This window comes from Sus scrofa, chromosome X, assembly GCF_054392235.1.
Source record: "Sus scrofa isolate SSC_HxYL_T2T_F1_AM1 chromosome X, Sscrofa_HxYL_maternal_Yorkshire_Landrace_v2.0, whole genome shotgun sequence".
NCBI classification, from domain to species: Eukaryota; Metazoa; Chordata; class Mammalia; order Artiodactyla; family Suidae; genus Sus; species Sus scrofa.
The window spans coordinates 111,308,873-111,326,806 of NC_139401.1; the positions used below are offsets into that span (position 1 = coordinate 111,308,873).

The 17,934-nt window shown below is 39.6% G+C and overlaps 1 protein-coding gene across 8 annotated transcripts in view; it reads left to right on the plus strand.

Annotated features, from left to right (window-relative positions):
• Positions 1 to 17,934, plus strand: part of GRIA3 (glutamate ionotropic receptor AMPA type subunit 3) — a 283,119-nt gene that overhangs the window by 241,179 nt on the left and 24,006 nt on the right. For 5 of the 8 annotated variants that reach the window (XR_014834767.1, XR_002340866.2, XM_085006795.1 and 2 more), the window contains 2 exons: positions 16,309 to 16,556; positions 17,118 to 17,232. Coding sequence is in view for 6 of the 8 variants with exons in the window: in XM_085006795.1 (XP_084862921.1) it covers positions 16,309 to 16,556; positions 17,118 to 17,232 (363 nt within the window). In the remaining 2 variants the exon portion in view is untranslated. The remainder of the gene's footprint in view (positions 1 to 16,308; positions 16,557 to 17,117; positions 17,233 to 17,934) is intronic. The other 3 variants (XM_021080767.2, XM_021080768.2, XM_013986398.3) reach the window with 1 other exon arrangement.

The following is a 17,934-nucleotide window of genomic DNA, read 5'->3' on the forward strand; positions in this document are numbered from 1 at the left end:
CAGCTGACAAAGATCTACCACTGGTTGATCAGAGTTGGAATAAAAGGCAAGAGAGTTTGGAGTTTTTCAAAGGACTTTACATAACTTTTCTTTTTTTACCTGAAAATTTTTTTTCCTTTTTTAAATTGAAGTAGAGTTGATTTATTATCTTATGTTAGTTTCAGGTGTACAGCATGGTATTTTTTTTTTTTTACAAATTATACTCCATTAAAAGTTATTACAAGATAATGGCTATGATTCTCTGTGCTGTACAATATATCCTCATTGCTTATCTATTTTATACACAGTCGTTTGCTTCTCTTAATCCCATACCCCCATCTTGCTTATTCCCTCTTCCTGCTCCCCAGGAAGAGGGTAAATGCTGGTTTTTTCTCTATATCTGTTTTTACATATGAATTCATTTGAATTCTTTTTTAGATTCCACATGTAAGTAATATCATACAGTATTTGTCTTTATCTGACTTACTTCACTAAACATAATATTCTCTAGGTCCATCCATATTGCTGCAAATGGCAGATTTTCATTCTTTTGTAGGGATATTACTCAGTCATATAAAATATTAAAATATATTATAGATTTTTATGTAATTATATATAATATTATAAATATTACATCTTTATCCTTTTATCTGTTGATGGACAGTCGGGTTGCTTCCATGTGTTGGCTACTATAAATAGTGTTGCTTTCAACACTGGGATGCATGTATCTTGTCAAATTAGTTTTAATTTTTAAGGAAAATACATAACTTTTATTATTGGCCTACTTGACTTTTCTGAAATAGCAACAGATAATAACAGTCTTGCTTGAGATATAGAGGGCCTGTTTTTCAAGTTTCTGTTTTCTTTGGTCCTAGCAAAGAAAGAGAGACTTAAGAGAAATCCACTTCAAACTAACATCTGCTAATAAATTATCCCACAGGCCACAGATTTCCCAGGTAATATAAAATACATGAAATTTGGAATTGCAACCTAGGCTTTCCATCTCCCTTTACTGTTCTTAATCCTTCAGGGTTCAACATGGCTTCCTTCTGCAGTTTGACTATTGATCTTTACTGAATAGAGGTGATAACTATCAGAAAACTCAAGTCAAAAGAAATAATGGTTTGATTAAGTTTAGAGAACTTTCACACTTTGCTTTTGTTTTTATTCAACAGTGGCAGTAAATACACAGGCTGAAAACAAAACAATCTAGTTTTACAGATGATTTTTTTTAAACAACTGCTTGGCTGAAGCTCATTATTGTTTCTTGTTTTTGTATTTCTAATGGAGTTTGATTTACAAATAGGCAATATGGCAGCCTTGGTTTCAGTGTGGGGCTTTTGGTATAGCTTGATTCAAGCCCTTGGTCACTGTATGAATGTGTAACATTCAACCTAATCACCCCCAGTCTTACCTCCATACCAAATGCTGGTCCCATCCTTCCTTTGGTGACTCAGAAAAGGCAAATTTATAGCTGTGACCTTGATATAACTCTAACACAATTTGAAAATGCTAGGCAAAGTCATTTGGAGTGGATATTGGACAAAGTTATTTGGAATTTTTAGAGGAAAGCATCTCTGGAGATTCTAGCACTTTCAATTTTGATTATACTCAATACTTCAACCCATCTATTAGAGCTGATACAGGAAAGTACTATTTTTCAAAAACGAGGGGGAAATTGTGAATGTTGTCACCTGCCTACCCACCTCTGTTGTAATTTTTCCCTTGGAAAGGAGAATCAGAGAGAAGGGTGTTCCAGCAACTTAATGTAGCAACTCACAGAGCCAGAAAAAGAAAAATCCACCTTCCAGGCCAGGTGGAAGTTTAGGGAGCATACTCTATTTCTTTGGCACAAATGTTTCCTTGTATAATGATACGGTCTTTTGAAGAAAAGTATGGTTCTCAGAGAGCAGTAACAAGAATATTCTTTCATGGCATACCTATATCCAGGGGTTCATTTATTTTCAATTTTACACAAGTAGAATAAATTTAAAGGAAATAGTTCCTGCATACACCCAAGAGATTTTGGCCCACACAAATAACACAACCTACCTTTTTCCTAGAGAGCCTTCCATAAACACAGGCTGGGTAAACTATTCCAGAGCTACAGATTAGCTCTGAATTGGGCAGCAGTTATTCCACCTCCTCCTCTGCCCCTCAGTTTAGGCTATAGCCAGCTCCTCCAACTGGTGCAGGAAGGACTTGCATTTGATGCAGCAACAAAAGTAAGAAAGATACTGTGAAGCAGACAAAATAGTTCTTGGTGCCCTTTTGCTGTTTTTTAGTACCTCTCTGCCTTCTCCTTAAGCTGTAGACCTGCACTATCCAATATGGTGCCCACTAGCCACGTGTGACTATTTAAAGTAATTAAAATTAAATTTAGAATTCTGTTGCTCAGTAGCACTAGCCACATTCCAAGTGTTCAACAGACATGAGTGGCTATAAGCTACCACATTGGACAACACATAGAATATTTCAGAAAGTGCTATTGGACAAGGTTTCCAACTGTTAGTTACCTTAGCCTCTTGAGCATAAGGATTGTGTCTTCCAAATCTCCATCCCCCACACCCGCAGCAGTCTTCCACGGTGCCTGATATAAGGCCGGGGGGAGAAACTTAATTAAGTTTCTAACTTAACTAAAATTTCTTAACTAACTCAGTGCTTACTATGTTGTCAAGAGCTATGCTAAATTCATTATAAGCGATCTCTCATTTCAACATTGTGAGAATACCATGAGGTGGGTTCTATTACTATCCTCATTTTTCAGATGAGGAAACTGAGACTCAATGAGGCACAGAGCTAATAAGTACCAAATCCATGTCTTTCTAACTTCAGAACCTATGCTTTTGACTACTGCTCTAGGCACCCAAGGGAAACACATCACTGAAAATTTCTCCACAGACAAGCAAGCCTTTTGCAGAACAAATGGTCACTGGGTGGCTTCTCCACAGCACTCATGCTGGTCGAGGCAGAATAAAGACAGGTAGGGATCAAGGCCTGAGATGAAGAATAAGGCTGTAAAAAAGTATGTTGATTTGTGTTTGAGTGTAAGTATCAAATTAAATGGCTGACTACTTCTCTAAATTAGATAACAGTAAATTGGTAGTTTTATCTGCCATTTTGCATATGGGAACCATTGCCTTGGTCCCCAGTGGTGAAGATTAGTGAAAAACAATCATTTTGTGAAGTCACCTCCACATGCTGCGTTTACCAGAAATTTCTATACCTTGAGATTCCATGCCACAGAGTTTGTGCCAGGAAACACAAATGCCAGAAAATCAATTTTCCTGCAGCTTTCACAGTCAGTCTGTTTGCCAGACAAAACCCCAGCCAGCCACGTTTTTTAATCAGCATAATACCTTTAGAAATAATACTTACCGGAACACTCCTAATACAGCAAAAAGGAAAAGACTTAAATCTTCAACCCAACTGTTCAAAATTGAGAGCCACAGGAGAAGGTGAAATGTGTGTTGAAACTGAACACTTCAATAGCCCCATTTGGCCTTATAAGGTATTTCCTGTGAAGTACCTAGTGAATTTGCTTTGATTCCAGTCGGTGCCTCAGTCCCACAGACAGCGTATAACCTGGTCCCATTCTTCTGCCCATGCCTTCATCTGCCCTGATTCATCAGGGTGGTGCCTCATCTTGCCTGCCCTCCCCAGGACCTGTCTTGGTTTTCCTTCCCTCCAGTATTCCTCTGGCAAAAATTCTCTGACAAACCAAGTCATACAAAGATGATGGTAATGGATTGTGTGACCCTTCCATTCACCATGATAGCATAATCTAATTTGTTGAGGATTTACTACATGCCAGGCACTCTGAAGAGTGCTTTAAATAAATCATCTAATATTCCATCTCCATTTCGGAGATAATTATTAGAGCCTTAGAGGAATTTAATTTGCCCAAGTCAAACAGAAGGCATGATCTCTAATGGTAGGATTTAGGGCCTTATGACAGGCTGGTGGAATATTATATAGGTGCCTTTTACCGCATAGCATATTGCACAAACTTTAAAGTTGAACCGAAGAAGATTAAGGCTATATAAAATCATGTCAAAATGACTGCTCAAAGAAGTAAACCTCATTCATTTCCCTGGCATTTTGGTTAATGTAGTCCTAGCAATTTCTCCACTGGAAAGCAGTATGGAGCAGTAGAAAAAGCACAGGTTTTGGAAGCTAACATACCTAGATTTGAGTACTACTTCCACAACCTCACATTTACGCAACCTTGGAATTACCACTTTACCTCCCTAAGCTATGAAAGGGGTTGGAGGGAAGACCAATGATGATAATGTAGTTAAGAATATAGATCTGGGAGTTCCCACTGTGGCCCCATGTGTTGATGACCCAACTTGTCTCTGTGGCATTTCCAGTTTGATCCCCAGCCCGGCACAGTGGGTTAAGGATCCAGCATTGCCGTAGCTGTGGCATAGGTCGGATTCAATCCCTGACCCAGGAATTTCCATTTGCTGCAGGTATGGCCAAAAATAGAAAAAAAAAATTTAAAAGAATATAGTCTCTAGAGTCAATCTAGATTTAAATCTCAGCCACTCCAGTTAATATTTTTAGATAATTTATGCATCCAGTTAATATTTACTGAGTATATTCTATGTGACAGCCCTTGCTCTAAGTGCTCAAATGAAACCGGTCCTTGTGCTCATTGCAGTGGATGAGACCAAAAAAATAAATACATAAATAACATGTTTCAGTTGGTGCAAGTAAAATGATAAACAAAAACAGAAACCAAGCAGGTAAGAAGACAAAATGTTGGGAGTGCTATTTCATCTCAGCTGATTGAGGGTGGGAGAAAGGCATTCCAGCTGTAAAAGGCGTGAGCAAAGGCCCTGACATGCCCATGGGCTTGGTAGGTTTGTGGATAATGGCCCATGTGGCATGGGTGAAGTGAGAGAGGGAAAGTGTGCTAAGAAATGAAGGCAGCAAAGACAAACTAGAGCCCATTGTGCTGGGTTTCTAAACCCTGGTAAGAACTTTGGATTTTATTCTATGTTTGATAGGAAGTCCTTTCAGGGGCTTTGAGCAGAGGAATGACATGATCCAATGTACATGCAAAAGGATCCTTCAGACTGCTAGGCAAGAGGGTGAAAATTGAGGAGAAGGGAGACCACTTAAGAAGTCCATGCAAGATTTCAGGTGAAAAATGATGGGCTTGGACTAGGATGTAGGTGGTAAGAAGAAGTTGGATTTTGAATATACTTTGAAGGTTGTGCTGACAGGGCATGGGATGTGCAACCAAAGAGAAAAAGTCGAAGAATAACTACAAAGATTTTGGCCTGCACAACTCAAAGAATTGGATGGTAGCGCCATTTTCTCTGACGGAGAACACTGGAGGAGGAGAACATGGGGGTGGGGAAGAATCAAGAGCTGCATTTTGGCCCTGCCAAGGTGGAGATATCTAGGAGATATCCAAGTGGGGATGTCAGGAAGACAGGTGGATAAATGAACCTGGAGTTTAAAGAGGGCAGAGCTAGAAATTTCACCAGCTGTATTATCTGGAACCAGTAAATTAACTTCTCTACGCACCAGTTACCTCATCAATAAAATGGGGCTAAGATTTGCTTCACAAGGTCATTTTAAGAATGCTCAATAATGCATGTTAAGTGTGAAGCATCATTCCCAGTACACATAAGTGCTTAATTAATGATGGCTGCCTCACTGTCAGTATTCATTGCATAGCTGTTGCTGTTGCAGAATCTTGGCTGATGGTTCTAAACCCAGGTTGAATATTGGAATCACCCAGGAAGTTTTTTGTCAATTTTGGCCCCCACTTCAGGCCAATTAAATCAGTATCACAGGAGCAATGATCAGTAGCTTGCTGGGTATATATTACCTACAGATAGAGAATAGATGAGCTGGCTTTAAGAGAACTCTTCAGATTAGTTCCAGCTCACCTTCTGGGAAACTAACTCTCCCAAAAAAAACACTACGTGAAAAATTTGGGCTTTTCTTGATACCCCTGAGCAAAATTTCTTCTTTTCTTTTTTCATTGCTTTTTTCCCCTTAGTATGAAAATATTTCTCACTCTAAGGACCTGGAAGAAGCAGCCACTGTGGAAACTCAAAGTATTGAAATTCCAGGATAGATTTTTTTTCTCCTTAATGAGAGAGTATTTGTTCCTCACATTTCCTAGGCTCTGCATTCCAGGTTTGGCCTCTGCATTACAATCAATTGATTCAAGAATAGTAAGAGTATTGAACTTCTCTTTTAAATATCTTGGTGATAGAAAATAAAGATACAGTTGGAAATTGAAATCCAATTGGTCAAGGATGGATTGGCTCTTTTGCTGAAGATGAAATTTCATTAATAGAACTCTATCAAGCTGAGGAAAATGACCCTGGAGTGTTCAATAGTGATGGCAGCCCTAAAGCCAATCCATTTGCTTGGAAGTCGAGGAATTTGAGGCTTTGCTCTAATTAGCAGTGAAAGGGTGTAGCAGGCACACATTCTCCATAGCCACACATTCTGCAATGTAAAGGTGAGGGTATGTAGAGAGCAAAAGCAGCTTTTCAATACACACCTCTCACTTAACCAGTTGATGCGTCCAGCATTTAGGCTATAGTTCCTTTAGCTATGTTTCGATATTTGCTGAAATGCAAGTTCTCCTGCAATGGGGTCACCCTTTTTGCTGTTTTCCATCATGTATTGCTCAGTGGAAATATTTCCAATCCTTTTCTGTGAGCAGGGGAGGGGAGGGGGCATCTTATACCTAGTAAGATAAATGGAGAAGAGGTGGTACTGCCCAGGTAGCAAGTGAAGTGTATCAGAAATAATAAAAGTTGATACGGTCTTGCTTGATAACAGCCCTAGTGGTCCATATTTATGTATTTTCATTCCCAAAATAGAAGAATATAACTTGTTAACTTCTTTTTAAAAGTGGGGCTTTCATGTTGGTTAAGAGCAAGACATCCTGGTCTCCAATCTAACATTTTGGGAAGGGAATAATAGAAATATCATGCCCCTTGAAATTATGCAAAAGTATAAGAACCATTTCAAACAGAATTTATGTGGATTTGATCCAGCCCTAGCATACAATTTACAACCACCACCTACCCCACCTGGGAACAGTGTGCTGTCTGTGAGCACAGACTCTGAAGCCTGCATGAATGAGATCTCAGCTGCTCTCTCTACTAACCATATGGCTTTGGGCAAGTTACTGAATTTCTTTGTGCCTCTGTTTCTGCACTTTTAAAATGGGATAATAATATAATCTATTTCATAGAGTTGTCATGAGTATTACCTGAGTTAACACATGTAAAACACCTAAAACAGAGCCCAGAACAAAGTATGGGCTCAAATGTTCATTATTGCTTTGCCCACTTAATGGTGACTCCAACAAAAGTCATAAAGCAGGGGTTCTTAAGCATAGTGCTGCTGACATTCGGGGTGTTCTTGTTTAATCACTGACTATTGTTGGCTGTGGCACTGTCTTATGCGTTGCGGATGTTTAACAGCACCCCTAGCTTATATCCACTAGAAGCAGCTCCTCTCTTCAAGTTGTGACCAAAAAAAAAAAAAATCTCCTGGGAGGCAAAACCATTGCTGATTAAGAGCCATGGGGGTAGAGGATACTGTGTCCCTTCTTCCGTTGCTCAGACTAGAGCAATAGGACCTTAAAACCACTATTTCCAAGACTTTGTTGACTCTGGCTTTCAAAGTCATACAGCCCCGATACTACTTTCAACCCACTGGACGATTCTTAGTCTGACCTGACCAGAGAAGCAGGAAACAAATCAGAATAGTAATCTGACCTTGCATGTCATGGAGGAACACTAGGAAGGTGACCAGAAACTGATCTGGGTTTTCATCTGCACCTTCAGAAAGGGGATATCTGACATAGTATTCCTTGAGGAAGAAGGAAAGCTGTTCCTGGGCTTTAGAGCACTGTGTGAAAAAGGCAGGCAAGGGCACTCGGAATGTGTACTTGACAACGTTTGCAAGTAAGACTTAACATCTAGGCAAAAGGTGACCTTGCCTGCACCTAAGTTATCTAAAAGCCCAGCCCCCAAAATAAGTCAGCCAGGACTCTAACACAGCAAGAGAAAAATGAAGACCAGAAGCCAGGGTTCTATTCCCTTCCTCCTAAGCCTCCACCAATACCCAGTTACAGCGCAGCCACCGATGGTCTGTGGCAAAAGGACACCACCAAGCAGTCATCTGAATGTTTAGAAAGGTACAAACAGAAGTGAAGGGGGGGAAAGGCAATGAAATTGGGGTTCTGGTGCTTTAGAAATGAAATCATTTCCTGCATGCCTTGCTCCAAGTCAACATGGAAATCATTTCCTTTGCTTTAAGGAAAAAGCTTGTAAAATTCAATGATTCCTTTTACCAAATGCACCTCATCAGAGCTACTGATTTCTTTAGCTGCCAGATGTGCTTTTCCTCTTCTGTCTCAAATTGCTCTGATCCCTTCACATATTGAAGTGTGGACTCTAGGGTTCTGTCTCAGGGTTACAGTGGTTAATTTACATTTGCCCCAACTTAAAAAAAAAAAAACTTGAATAAGAAATAAGAAACATTTTTGAAGGTGACCAGAAAGGATATGGTCAGTGTTAGAGCTAAAGAGGCTGGATTTGTAGTGGAAAAAAAAATCTGTCTGTAGCCTTGAATTCAGTAGACTTGGATGGGGTCTCAGCTTTGTTCCTTATTAACTGTGTAACCTGGGGCAAGTTATTGAGCCAGGGGCAATCTCTGAATTTCTATGTAGAAGGCCCTTCAGGATGGCATTCTCGTTGGGGTCTATCTGAAAACAATGTTTGCAAAGCAAACACACAATTTTCCCCAGACTTATTTGTGTTGACTTTGGGGTAGATTAGTGGAAATGAGCAGGGAGTCTAAAAGCCCTCTGTGGCCTCTCTTGACATCACCAATATGCAGAATACAAACTAGAATCTGCAGACAGAGGCCCAAAGCCACCTTTTAAAATTTGTACCAGCTAGTAATGCCACCTGAACCTTTATTAAAAGCCGAAATGTGAGAGGGGGCTAAATAACTCAAAAGAAAAAGCAGATTGAAGTTTTAAAAGATATTCTTTCAATTAAAAGTACAATCTAGAGAAGAAATTGACCAAATTGTTAAGTAATAAATAACTCCACAATAAAGTTAGAGAAGGCAAAACGAATGAGGGTAAGGCATTTTTGTTTGAAACTTTTGCCATTTTCCCCTTTTTGTTCTGTTCATAGAGCTGGCTTTCTCCTGTCCCTAGAAGTTAACTTATACAATACCAGGAAACCCACACTCCTTTTAGGAATGTGAGTCTCCTATTCAAATAAAAATTATCCCTTGTGCATGATGGAAGATAACATGAGAAAAATAATATATGTATTCTTTATGTATATATATTCATATATGTCTATATGACTGGGTCACTTTACCGCAGAAATTGGCACAACATTGTAAATCAACTATGAAAAAAAAAAAAAAAACAATGAACATGTGGGTGCATGTGTCTCTTTTAAGTAGAGTTTTGTCCAGATATATGCCCAAGAGTGGGATTGTGGGGTCATATGGAAGTTCTATGTATAGATTTCTAAGGTCTAAAATGAAATAAAATTAAAAAAAAAAAAACAAGAAAAATTATCCCTTGTTCAGGGATAACAGACAAGCCTACATGCCCGGCATTACGCAAGATGCTGGGAATGCAGAGACAAAAAAAAGACATAATCCCTACTCTTTAGAAGATCAGGGTCCACTGAGGATGACCATTGCAAAGCAGTAATGGAGACAGTGGAGAAATGGAAGCAGAGAGGTGAGACTGCCCAATTCAAGCAAAAGGCAGAAGTAGTATTGGAAGGGAGAGAGGCTTTCATGAGAGATGTCAGTCCAACCAAAAGAACTTTCCATCCATTTGAACTCTCCTACCATGGAGTAAGCTACTTCCTGAGCCTCTTCTAAGCTAGGGAGTGCCTCACCACTAGAGGTGTTTGAGCAGAGAAACTATTGCTATGCTGGGTGAAAATGCTGAACAAGGGTTTTAAGGGCTCCTGTGTCTCTAAGCCTGTTCCTCTACTGACTCCAACCTGATAGTCCATTGACCAAGCAGCTGTTCTCATTTAACTCTCAGGGAAGGGAAGAATTTCATTCAGAGGGGTCTCCTCAATAGCAGTGTTTTTTTGTTTTTTTTGTTTGTTTGTTTTGCTTTTTAGGGCCACACATGCAGCATATGGAAGTTCCTAGGCTAGGGGTCAAATCGGAGCTACAGCTGCCACAGCCACTGCAACACAGGATCCTAGGGGCTTTTGCAACCTACACCCACAGTTTATGGCAATGCCAGATCCTTAACCCACTGAGCGAGGCCAGGGTTTGAACCCACATCCTCATGGATACTTGTCGGGTTCGTTACCGCTGAGCCAGAATAGGAACTTCCAACAGCAGTGTACTGATCAGTGAGGCTTTAAATGTATGAACTTCAACTAAACTATAAAACATAAATGTAAAAGGGAATTTGCATCCTGCCCACTTTTATTCCATCAACAAAATTTTTAAAATTCAAATTAAATGGTAATGATTTTTGTGGATGGCAGATCATGGGATATGTTTGGAGATCCATATATGTGAATAATACTTGAGCATATGATTTCCTCCATAAAATGAAGTAATGATTTGGTACATATGGGATTGGAATAATTTATAATGCTATGAAATTCTGTCCCTAAAACAAATTACGCTTTCTGTGTAATGTTTTTCAGCACTTCCTGTGTGTCAGGCACTGTTCTAAGTGAGATGCATGTATTAACTCACGTAATTTCTCCTAATACACATTTGAAGTGGGCATTTAAAAAAAATCACCCCATTTTATGGATGAGGAAAGAAAGATACATAGAGGCCAGATCATTTATGCACTAGGCAAGTAGGGTTATCACACACTCTCAACCACCACACTAAACCTTGTACCAACCTGGGTCCACAGAGGAACATTTTCATGCACAATGACAAGGAGTGACCAACACCATAGAAAAGAGATCCAAGGAGTGTCCTCACTAATCACTTGCTTCTACACACACACACCAGCCTCAGAGGGCCCAAGATTCAAACTCTCACCTCAACAAAAAAGCAAATTTCTCCATATCATTGACCTTCATGATCTATTACAAATAGTTTGAACAGTGACTGGAATCCATGGACACTAGAGCACTATTTCATCTACTGTTTTGAGTTCATCTACTCCTCCTCCATTCGTGCATTTCTCATTTTGGATTTCATTTGCTAAGTATCTAGCAGTGCTCAAAGAATCTCCTATGACCTCACTACATAACCATTGTCTATTCCTTCTTAGATCCAAGATGGTGTTCTGTGGGATGAAATAAATGAATCATGGTGGGTTGGAGAAAAATGAACTTGCTGTTACACATTCTGCCCATAATTTTTAAAATTTTTCCCAGATGATTGAGCTAAGATCCAATCCCTTTTATTGCCTTCAATATTTCAGACAAAATAAGACTGCAAAAAAAAATGCCAGTGATATTTTTTCTTCTTTTTTTTACTCAACATTAGACTGTCACTTAACCGCTAGTTAGGAAGAGAAACATTTCAGCTCAATTATTCTCACTGATGAACCATTTCTTTTCCCCCTTTCTAACCTCCATCAGAATTCAGTCATCAACTGGGACCCAATCATTTCTGCCACTAACTTTCATTTACTGTGTTCATTAATATCAGTTGCATGTACACCACACACATTTCAAGTACCCACATCAAGCACTGCCATTTATTCTTCTAGAAATGCATCATTACCTAAAGGAATAAACCATTTAACTTGTATCAGCAATCAAAGAGCTCAAGTAAATGATGAAGTAAATGAGTCCAAATTATAGTACACTCAGATCAAAATTCACAGACCCCCTTGCCTTTGGCTTATAAATGTATCTTTGGAAGCAATGACCTGTTTACAAATTGTGTAAGAGACAACTTGTTCTAACTCCCTTTCCCTTTCTCTCAGATTTGATTGGGCCAAGACGAAGAACACAAAATACCTCCTTGTAACTGAACAGAGGTACATACCCACCACAGTGTTGTCTATAATAGCAAAAAATATTGGAACCAACCTAAGACTCCTTCAATAGGGAATTGGGCAAATAAAGTATGATATATCCATAGATTAAAATGCCATTTAGCCATTACAAAGGAGAAAAGTTTATTCTTGTAAAAGTATAAAGAGATGCAAAGGAATGATAAAAACTAGATTCTATAAAGTGGTTACTTTTGGCCCATCAACTTCATGATATTTTATTTTTTAAATTTTGTGGCAGGTGCACAAGTGTTCTTACATAATATTTTATATCTTTGTGCATCTGAATTATTTATTACTTTTCAAAATTCTTTATTTTTTTTTATTTTCCCACTGTACAGCAAGGGGGTCAGGTTATCCTTACATGTATACATTGCAATTACAGTTTTTCCCCCACCCTTTCTTCTGTTGCAACATGAGTATCTAGACATAGTTCTCGATGCTATTCAGCAGGATCTCCTTGTAAATCTATTCTAGGTTGTGACTTTTCAAAATTCTTTAAACAATTGACTAAGAAATTCCTACTGAAATAAAGTCATTGAGAATATTTCATTATGAGAGATGTGAGCCACAGGGGAAGTCCAAGACTATTTCATTATGATGCTTAGAAATTGTTTCATATGTCAGATGAGGATAATGTGATGTGAAATAAACATAAATGTCAATGGATGAGATTTCAATCTTAGAAGGAAAATCATCTTATTAGGAAGAAAGTTATTGGTATGGACATCAAAGGCAGGCTGTGTCAAACAAACAAATAAACAAACCACAGATTATAAAACATATATCCTGATTGGTTTAGCTGAGAAAGCTCCAATGCTCTTTAAATTAACTTCAGCTCTAGAATTCTACAGCACTATAAAATTAGTGTTGGTAGTCATTTTTCACCAACCTTCTAATATCTTTGACCAAAAGTCTGGTTGTCACCCTGATCAGACCTAAGGTTTAGTTACTAAGTACATCTTTTTTAAAAATTAAAAAAATTTTGGAGTTCCCGTTGTGGCGCAGTGGTTAACGAATCCGACTAGGAACCATGAGGTTGTGGGTTCGGTCCCTGCCCTTGCTCAGTGGGTTAATGATCCGGCGTTGCCATGAGCTGTGGTATAGGTTGCAGACGTGGCTCGGATCCTGTGTTGCTGTGGCTCTGGCATAGGCCAGGGGCTACAGTTCCGATTGGACCCCCAGCCTGGGAACCTCCATATGCCGCGGGAGCGGCCCAAAGAAATAGCAAAAAGACAAAAAAAAATGTATTAAAGTATAAATGATTTACTTAAATATGTCTTGAGTGCTGCCGTGCATCAGGCATTGTGCCAGCTTCCAAGAGCGCTGCCAAAATGAATCAGGTATGAACTTGCCCTCAAAAATACCCAGGAACATGGGGAAGACAGACACACAGCCAGCTCACCTTAATGCAATTTAGTGAGCTTTATAGCTTACTATGAGCAAAAGTACATTGGGAGAAGAGTGAAGAAAGCACTTCTGTGGGGCCAGGAGAGAGTAAGGAAAGATTTCACAGAAGACATGATATTCACTCAGGGTCTTGTAGGATGAATAGGGATAATTCAGGTAGAAGGCAGAAAACGTGAAAATGTGTGGCATATTTCAGTGACAAGTAAGTAGACCATTGCGGCTGACTCACAGAAGTAGACAAGATCATAAAGACTCTTGAATATCATCCATAAGAGTTTGGATTTGGGCCTGTAGGTATAGGGAATTATCAGAGAATTTTAAAGAATGAAGTAACTTGGTCAGATCTACATTTTGGAAAGAGTCACAGGAGGATAAACTGAAGAGAAAGATGAAGCTGAGAGACTAGCTAGGAGGCAATGTAGTCTAGTCCAAAAACTAAGGAGAGCCTGCCCCATTGCAACAGTAATGACAATAGAAAGACCATAGGACAGGAATTCCCATTGTGGCAGAGTGGAAATGCATCCAACTAGTATCCATGAGGATGCAGGTTCAATCCCTGGCCTCAGTGGGTGGGGGATCCAGCATTGCAGTGAGCTGTGGTATAGGTCACAGACGCTGCTCAGAACCTGCATTACTGTGGCTATGACTGTGGCTGGCAGCTGCAGCTCCAAATAGACCCCTACCTGAGAACAATGCCACAGGTGTGGCCCTAAAAAGCAAAACAAAACAAAACAAAAACGCCAAAGGACAGATCCTACAGGCGTTTCTATGTTAAAATAAACATGTTATAATGAGATGTTATAACATGTTTATTTTATAAAAAAAAAAACAAACTCTATAGCTTGGCTGTTAGGTAGTTTGCTGGTAGAATTTAGAAGGAGAGCCAGCCTTACAAGGAAGAAAGTAAGTTTGGTTTGGAAATGTTCAATCTGAAAGTGTCTCTAGGACCATCAGGTGAAGATGTCCATCAGCAAGGCTTGTTTGCTGTCTCCCCAAAACCTATCTTGAATCCAACCTTTTCCCTCTACCTCCTTTGCTCCCAGCCTGGTCCAAGTCACAACCATCTCTCCCCTGGATCATTAGAATAGCCTTCTAACCAATCTACTTGCTTCCACTTTGGCCCACCCTATAGTCAAGTCTCCATACAGCAGTGAGAGTAATGCTTTAAAATTTTAAATCAGATCTTATCACATCTCTCCTCAAAATCCTCCATTAGTTTCCTACCACATGTAGGACACATACAAACTTTTTACCATGACCTATAGGGTCATACAAGAGCTGACCTCTGATTAGCCTTCTAAGATCTTTTCCTACCACTCTCCCTTTTGTCCATTTGGCTTCAGCCATATTGGATTTTTTTCTAATCTTTATGCTAACCAAGCATATTTCATCTCAGTGAATAGTTTCAGTGACTCAGCAAGGGCCTCAGTGAGGATCAGATTTTCATAAACACAATGCTTAATTTCCATAGTGATTATTCTGGGAGTTCAAATAATTCTAAGGTTATTTGAGCAGGTCCAAGCAAGCCTCAAGAAAGATGCAATGCAGCTGGCCAAAGTCCAGAGAAAAGCAGCTAAATAAGCAGTCCAAAAAGCTGAGGTTGCGGCCAGAAAACCCGTCAAAGACACTTGAAAACAAGGCATATGTTTATAGCTTCCACCATGCTATCTCACTTCTGGTCAAAGTTTCTTTTGAATTTTTCTCTAGGGTTTTCATTCCTAAGGATCTAGCTCCCAATTTAAGTCATGGGGTCATTGAAACCATGCTTCCTTTATATGCTCCAGAAAGCTTAACATAGAGCTTTGAGTATTTAGTACATGTTCTAAAGATCACCTGAGTTGAGATGATATTTAATGAAATTAAATTCAAAAAGTTAAGAAAAAAGAAACTTGGGTTGGAAGAAGGAACTAACAGTTTGGGTTTGATCTCAACCTGAGCTGAGGGAGGGACTCTCTTATATTCTTTACTCCCCCAGTAGAGGGCTTTGTATACAGCAGGTGCTCAAAAAGTATTTGTTGAAAGGATGGATAAAAGACTAAATACCTTAACGAAAATTCAAGCCATGTTGATAGAAAATAATGTTCCAATGACAGGAAGCAAACAGTTTTTCTTTTCATTCTGTCCTTGTCATATATTGGGGGTACCACATTTATTTCTAGACACTCCAACTGAAGAGACATCACTAGCTAGAATCCTATGGGGGAAAGACAAAAATTGTGAGGGTTCTGGGCATAGGATTAGACATCAGTGGAGTTAGCCCTGATGAAGAGATGAAGAGGGAGCATAACAACAGTCTTGCAATATCTGAAGGACCATCATGCAGAAGGAACAGCATTGCTTTGCACAGCTCTAGTGGAGAGTAGTAAAGTGTCAGAGTTACAGAGAAACGAATTTCAGCTCAGAATAAGGCAGTGCTTTCTTACAGGAATGGGCTAACTCAAATGGTTGTACACTCTCTTCCAAAGACCTTGGGGTTTTTTGTTTGTTTGTTTTGTCTTGTTTGTTTTTACAGGCAGGTAAAGAGTAATCACATAGCAAACTACTATAGGGGTGATTTCTGAATTGAGAGAAAGAATGAAATAAGAAAGTGTTTTTCAAACTGGATTGCAACCCATTATTGGAGCCATGAAATCAATTTAGTGGTTCCTGACCAGCATTTTTCTAAGTGACTTCAAATAGATTAGAAAATAATCAGAGAGCATCACACATAGCAAAGATGAATGGGGTTTTGAGAAACCCATTTCAGAACCATGTATGTATGAATATGCCTACCGGACTGCAGTGTAACATGCTTTTCTTACTGTGGATGGCAACCAAAAATGCTTAAAAAGCACGGCACTGAGGCATCCTCTAGTTTTAATATCTGGTAGCTCCAAGAATTCTTCTCTCTGTTGCAGAGATCCAAAATTGCCGTCTATGAGAAAATGTGGTCTTACATGAAATCAGCAGAGCCATCTGTGTTTACCAAAACAACAGCAGACGGAGTGGCCCGAGTGCGCAAGTCCAAGGGGAAATTCGCCTTCCTGCTGGAGTCAACCATGAATGAGTACATTGAGCAGAGAAAACCATGTGATACGATGAAAGTTGGTGGAAATCTGGATTCCAAAGGCTATGGTGTGGCAACCCCTAAAGGCTCAGCATTAAGGTGGGTGGAATAATATAACAATATCCGTGTTGTTATAGTATTCCACCTACCCTGATGCATTTTGTTGTCATTTTCTTTCTTGTGGATTTTGAGGTAACTTTTAAAAGTTTAAAATCTACAATATTCCATGGAGTTAAATAAGACGGTAAATTATGGTTTCATCTATTTAATGCATCCATTTTTTTTAATGTTCTCTCTCTGTGTTGTCCTCTCTGACTGTTTGTTGCTGTTTTAATTTTACAGTTCAACGGCTTTTTCAATTTAAATGGTAAAAGCCAAGTTATGGTGCCATATGTGACGAATGTTAATTGCATGGATGTGGTGTTCTTGTTACTTTTTTTCTCAAAGACAATTTCCCCATCCCGCACACTTCAGTTTTGAGCAAATGTTATCCTCCATGCCACCTTCCAATATTTAACCCTGTATTTGCTGTACAGACATTTTTATAGCTCCACGTTCTGTGAAATTTAGCCAATTTGTCCTCTTGTGCTCCTTTTTATACGTTAACGATTTCCTAAGCATTTGTGCATTTTCTTACAAGTTATGTTTTATCGTTTCAAGAAATGCTGTTAACCTGGCAGTATTAAAACTGAATGAGCAAGGCCTCTTGGACAAATTGAAAAACAAATGGTGGTACGACAAAGGAGAGTGCGGCAGCGGGGGCGGTGACTCCAAGGTCAGCCTCAATGTCACCACAACCGGGTACCCTTAGTGACGAGTAATCGGCAAGACTGTTATATTATTATTGAGGAAAGAGCACAAGACTCGCACATATAGTAGAATGACCAGGTTATTCCCCTGCCTGGCAGCTTTGGGAACCAGAAAGATTTCAGGGCATTGCCCAAATTTTTGATCTAACTTGGGTCCCTTCTTAAACTCCCAGACAGAGGCTCCCGACCCACAGCCCTTCCCTCCCCTACACACCAGACTGCTTGCTTTAAGAAGGCTGTGGTGTGGGTTTTAATGCCGTAGGCTTTCAAGAGCCTGAGGCTTTCCTTAAGACTGTCCCCGCCTGCCTCCAGTGAGGGGTGTGAGAAATCAAATCCATCTACTGGAAAGTCAGGTTATAGCCTGTCTTCTTCCCTAGGGCATGGTGGTTGCTCACAGCAGTCGGTTGGCTGACTGACGTTGGATTCTTCAGTGACGTGTGTGAGTGATGAGGTGGTGTTCTCTATATGTGGTGGCCTGCTTAAGCTGGCCCCACTTAACTTGAAAGCCAAAGAACAAGCTCGGTTTCAAGTTAAATGGGGTCTTTCTTCAATAGGCCCCCACATATACAGACGACTTGGCAAAGAAATGTTGTATATTTAAACAAGTGCGTCACCTAACCAATACTCTATGTGTATGAATCCCTGATTTGGCTTTTCCTTAGCTGTGT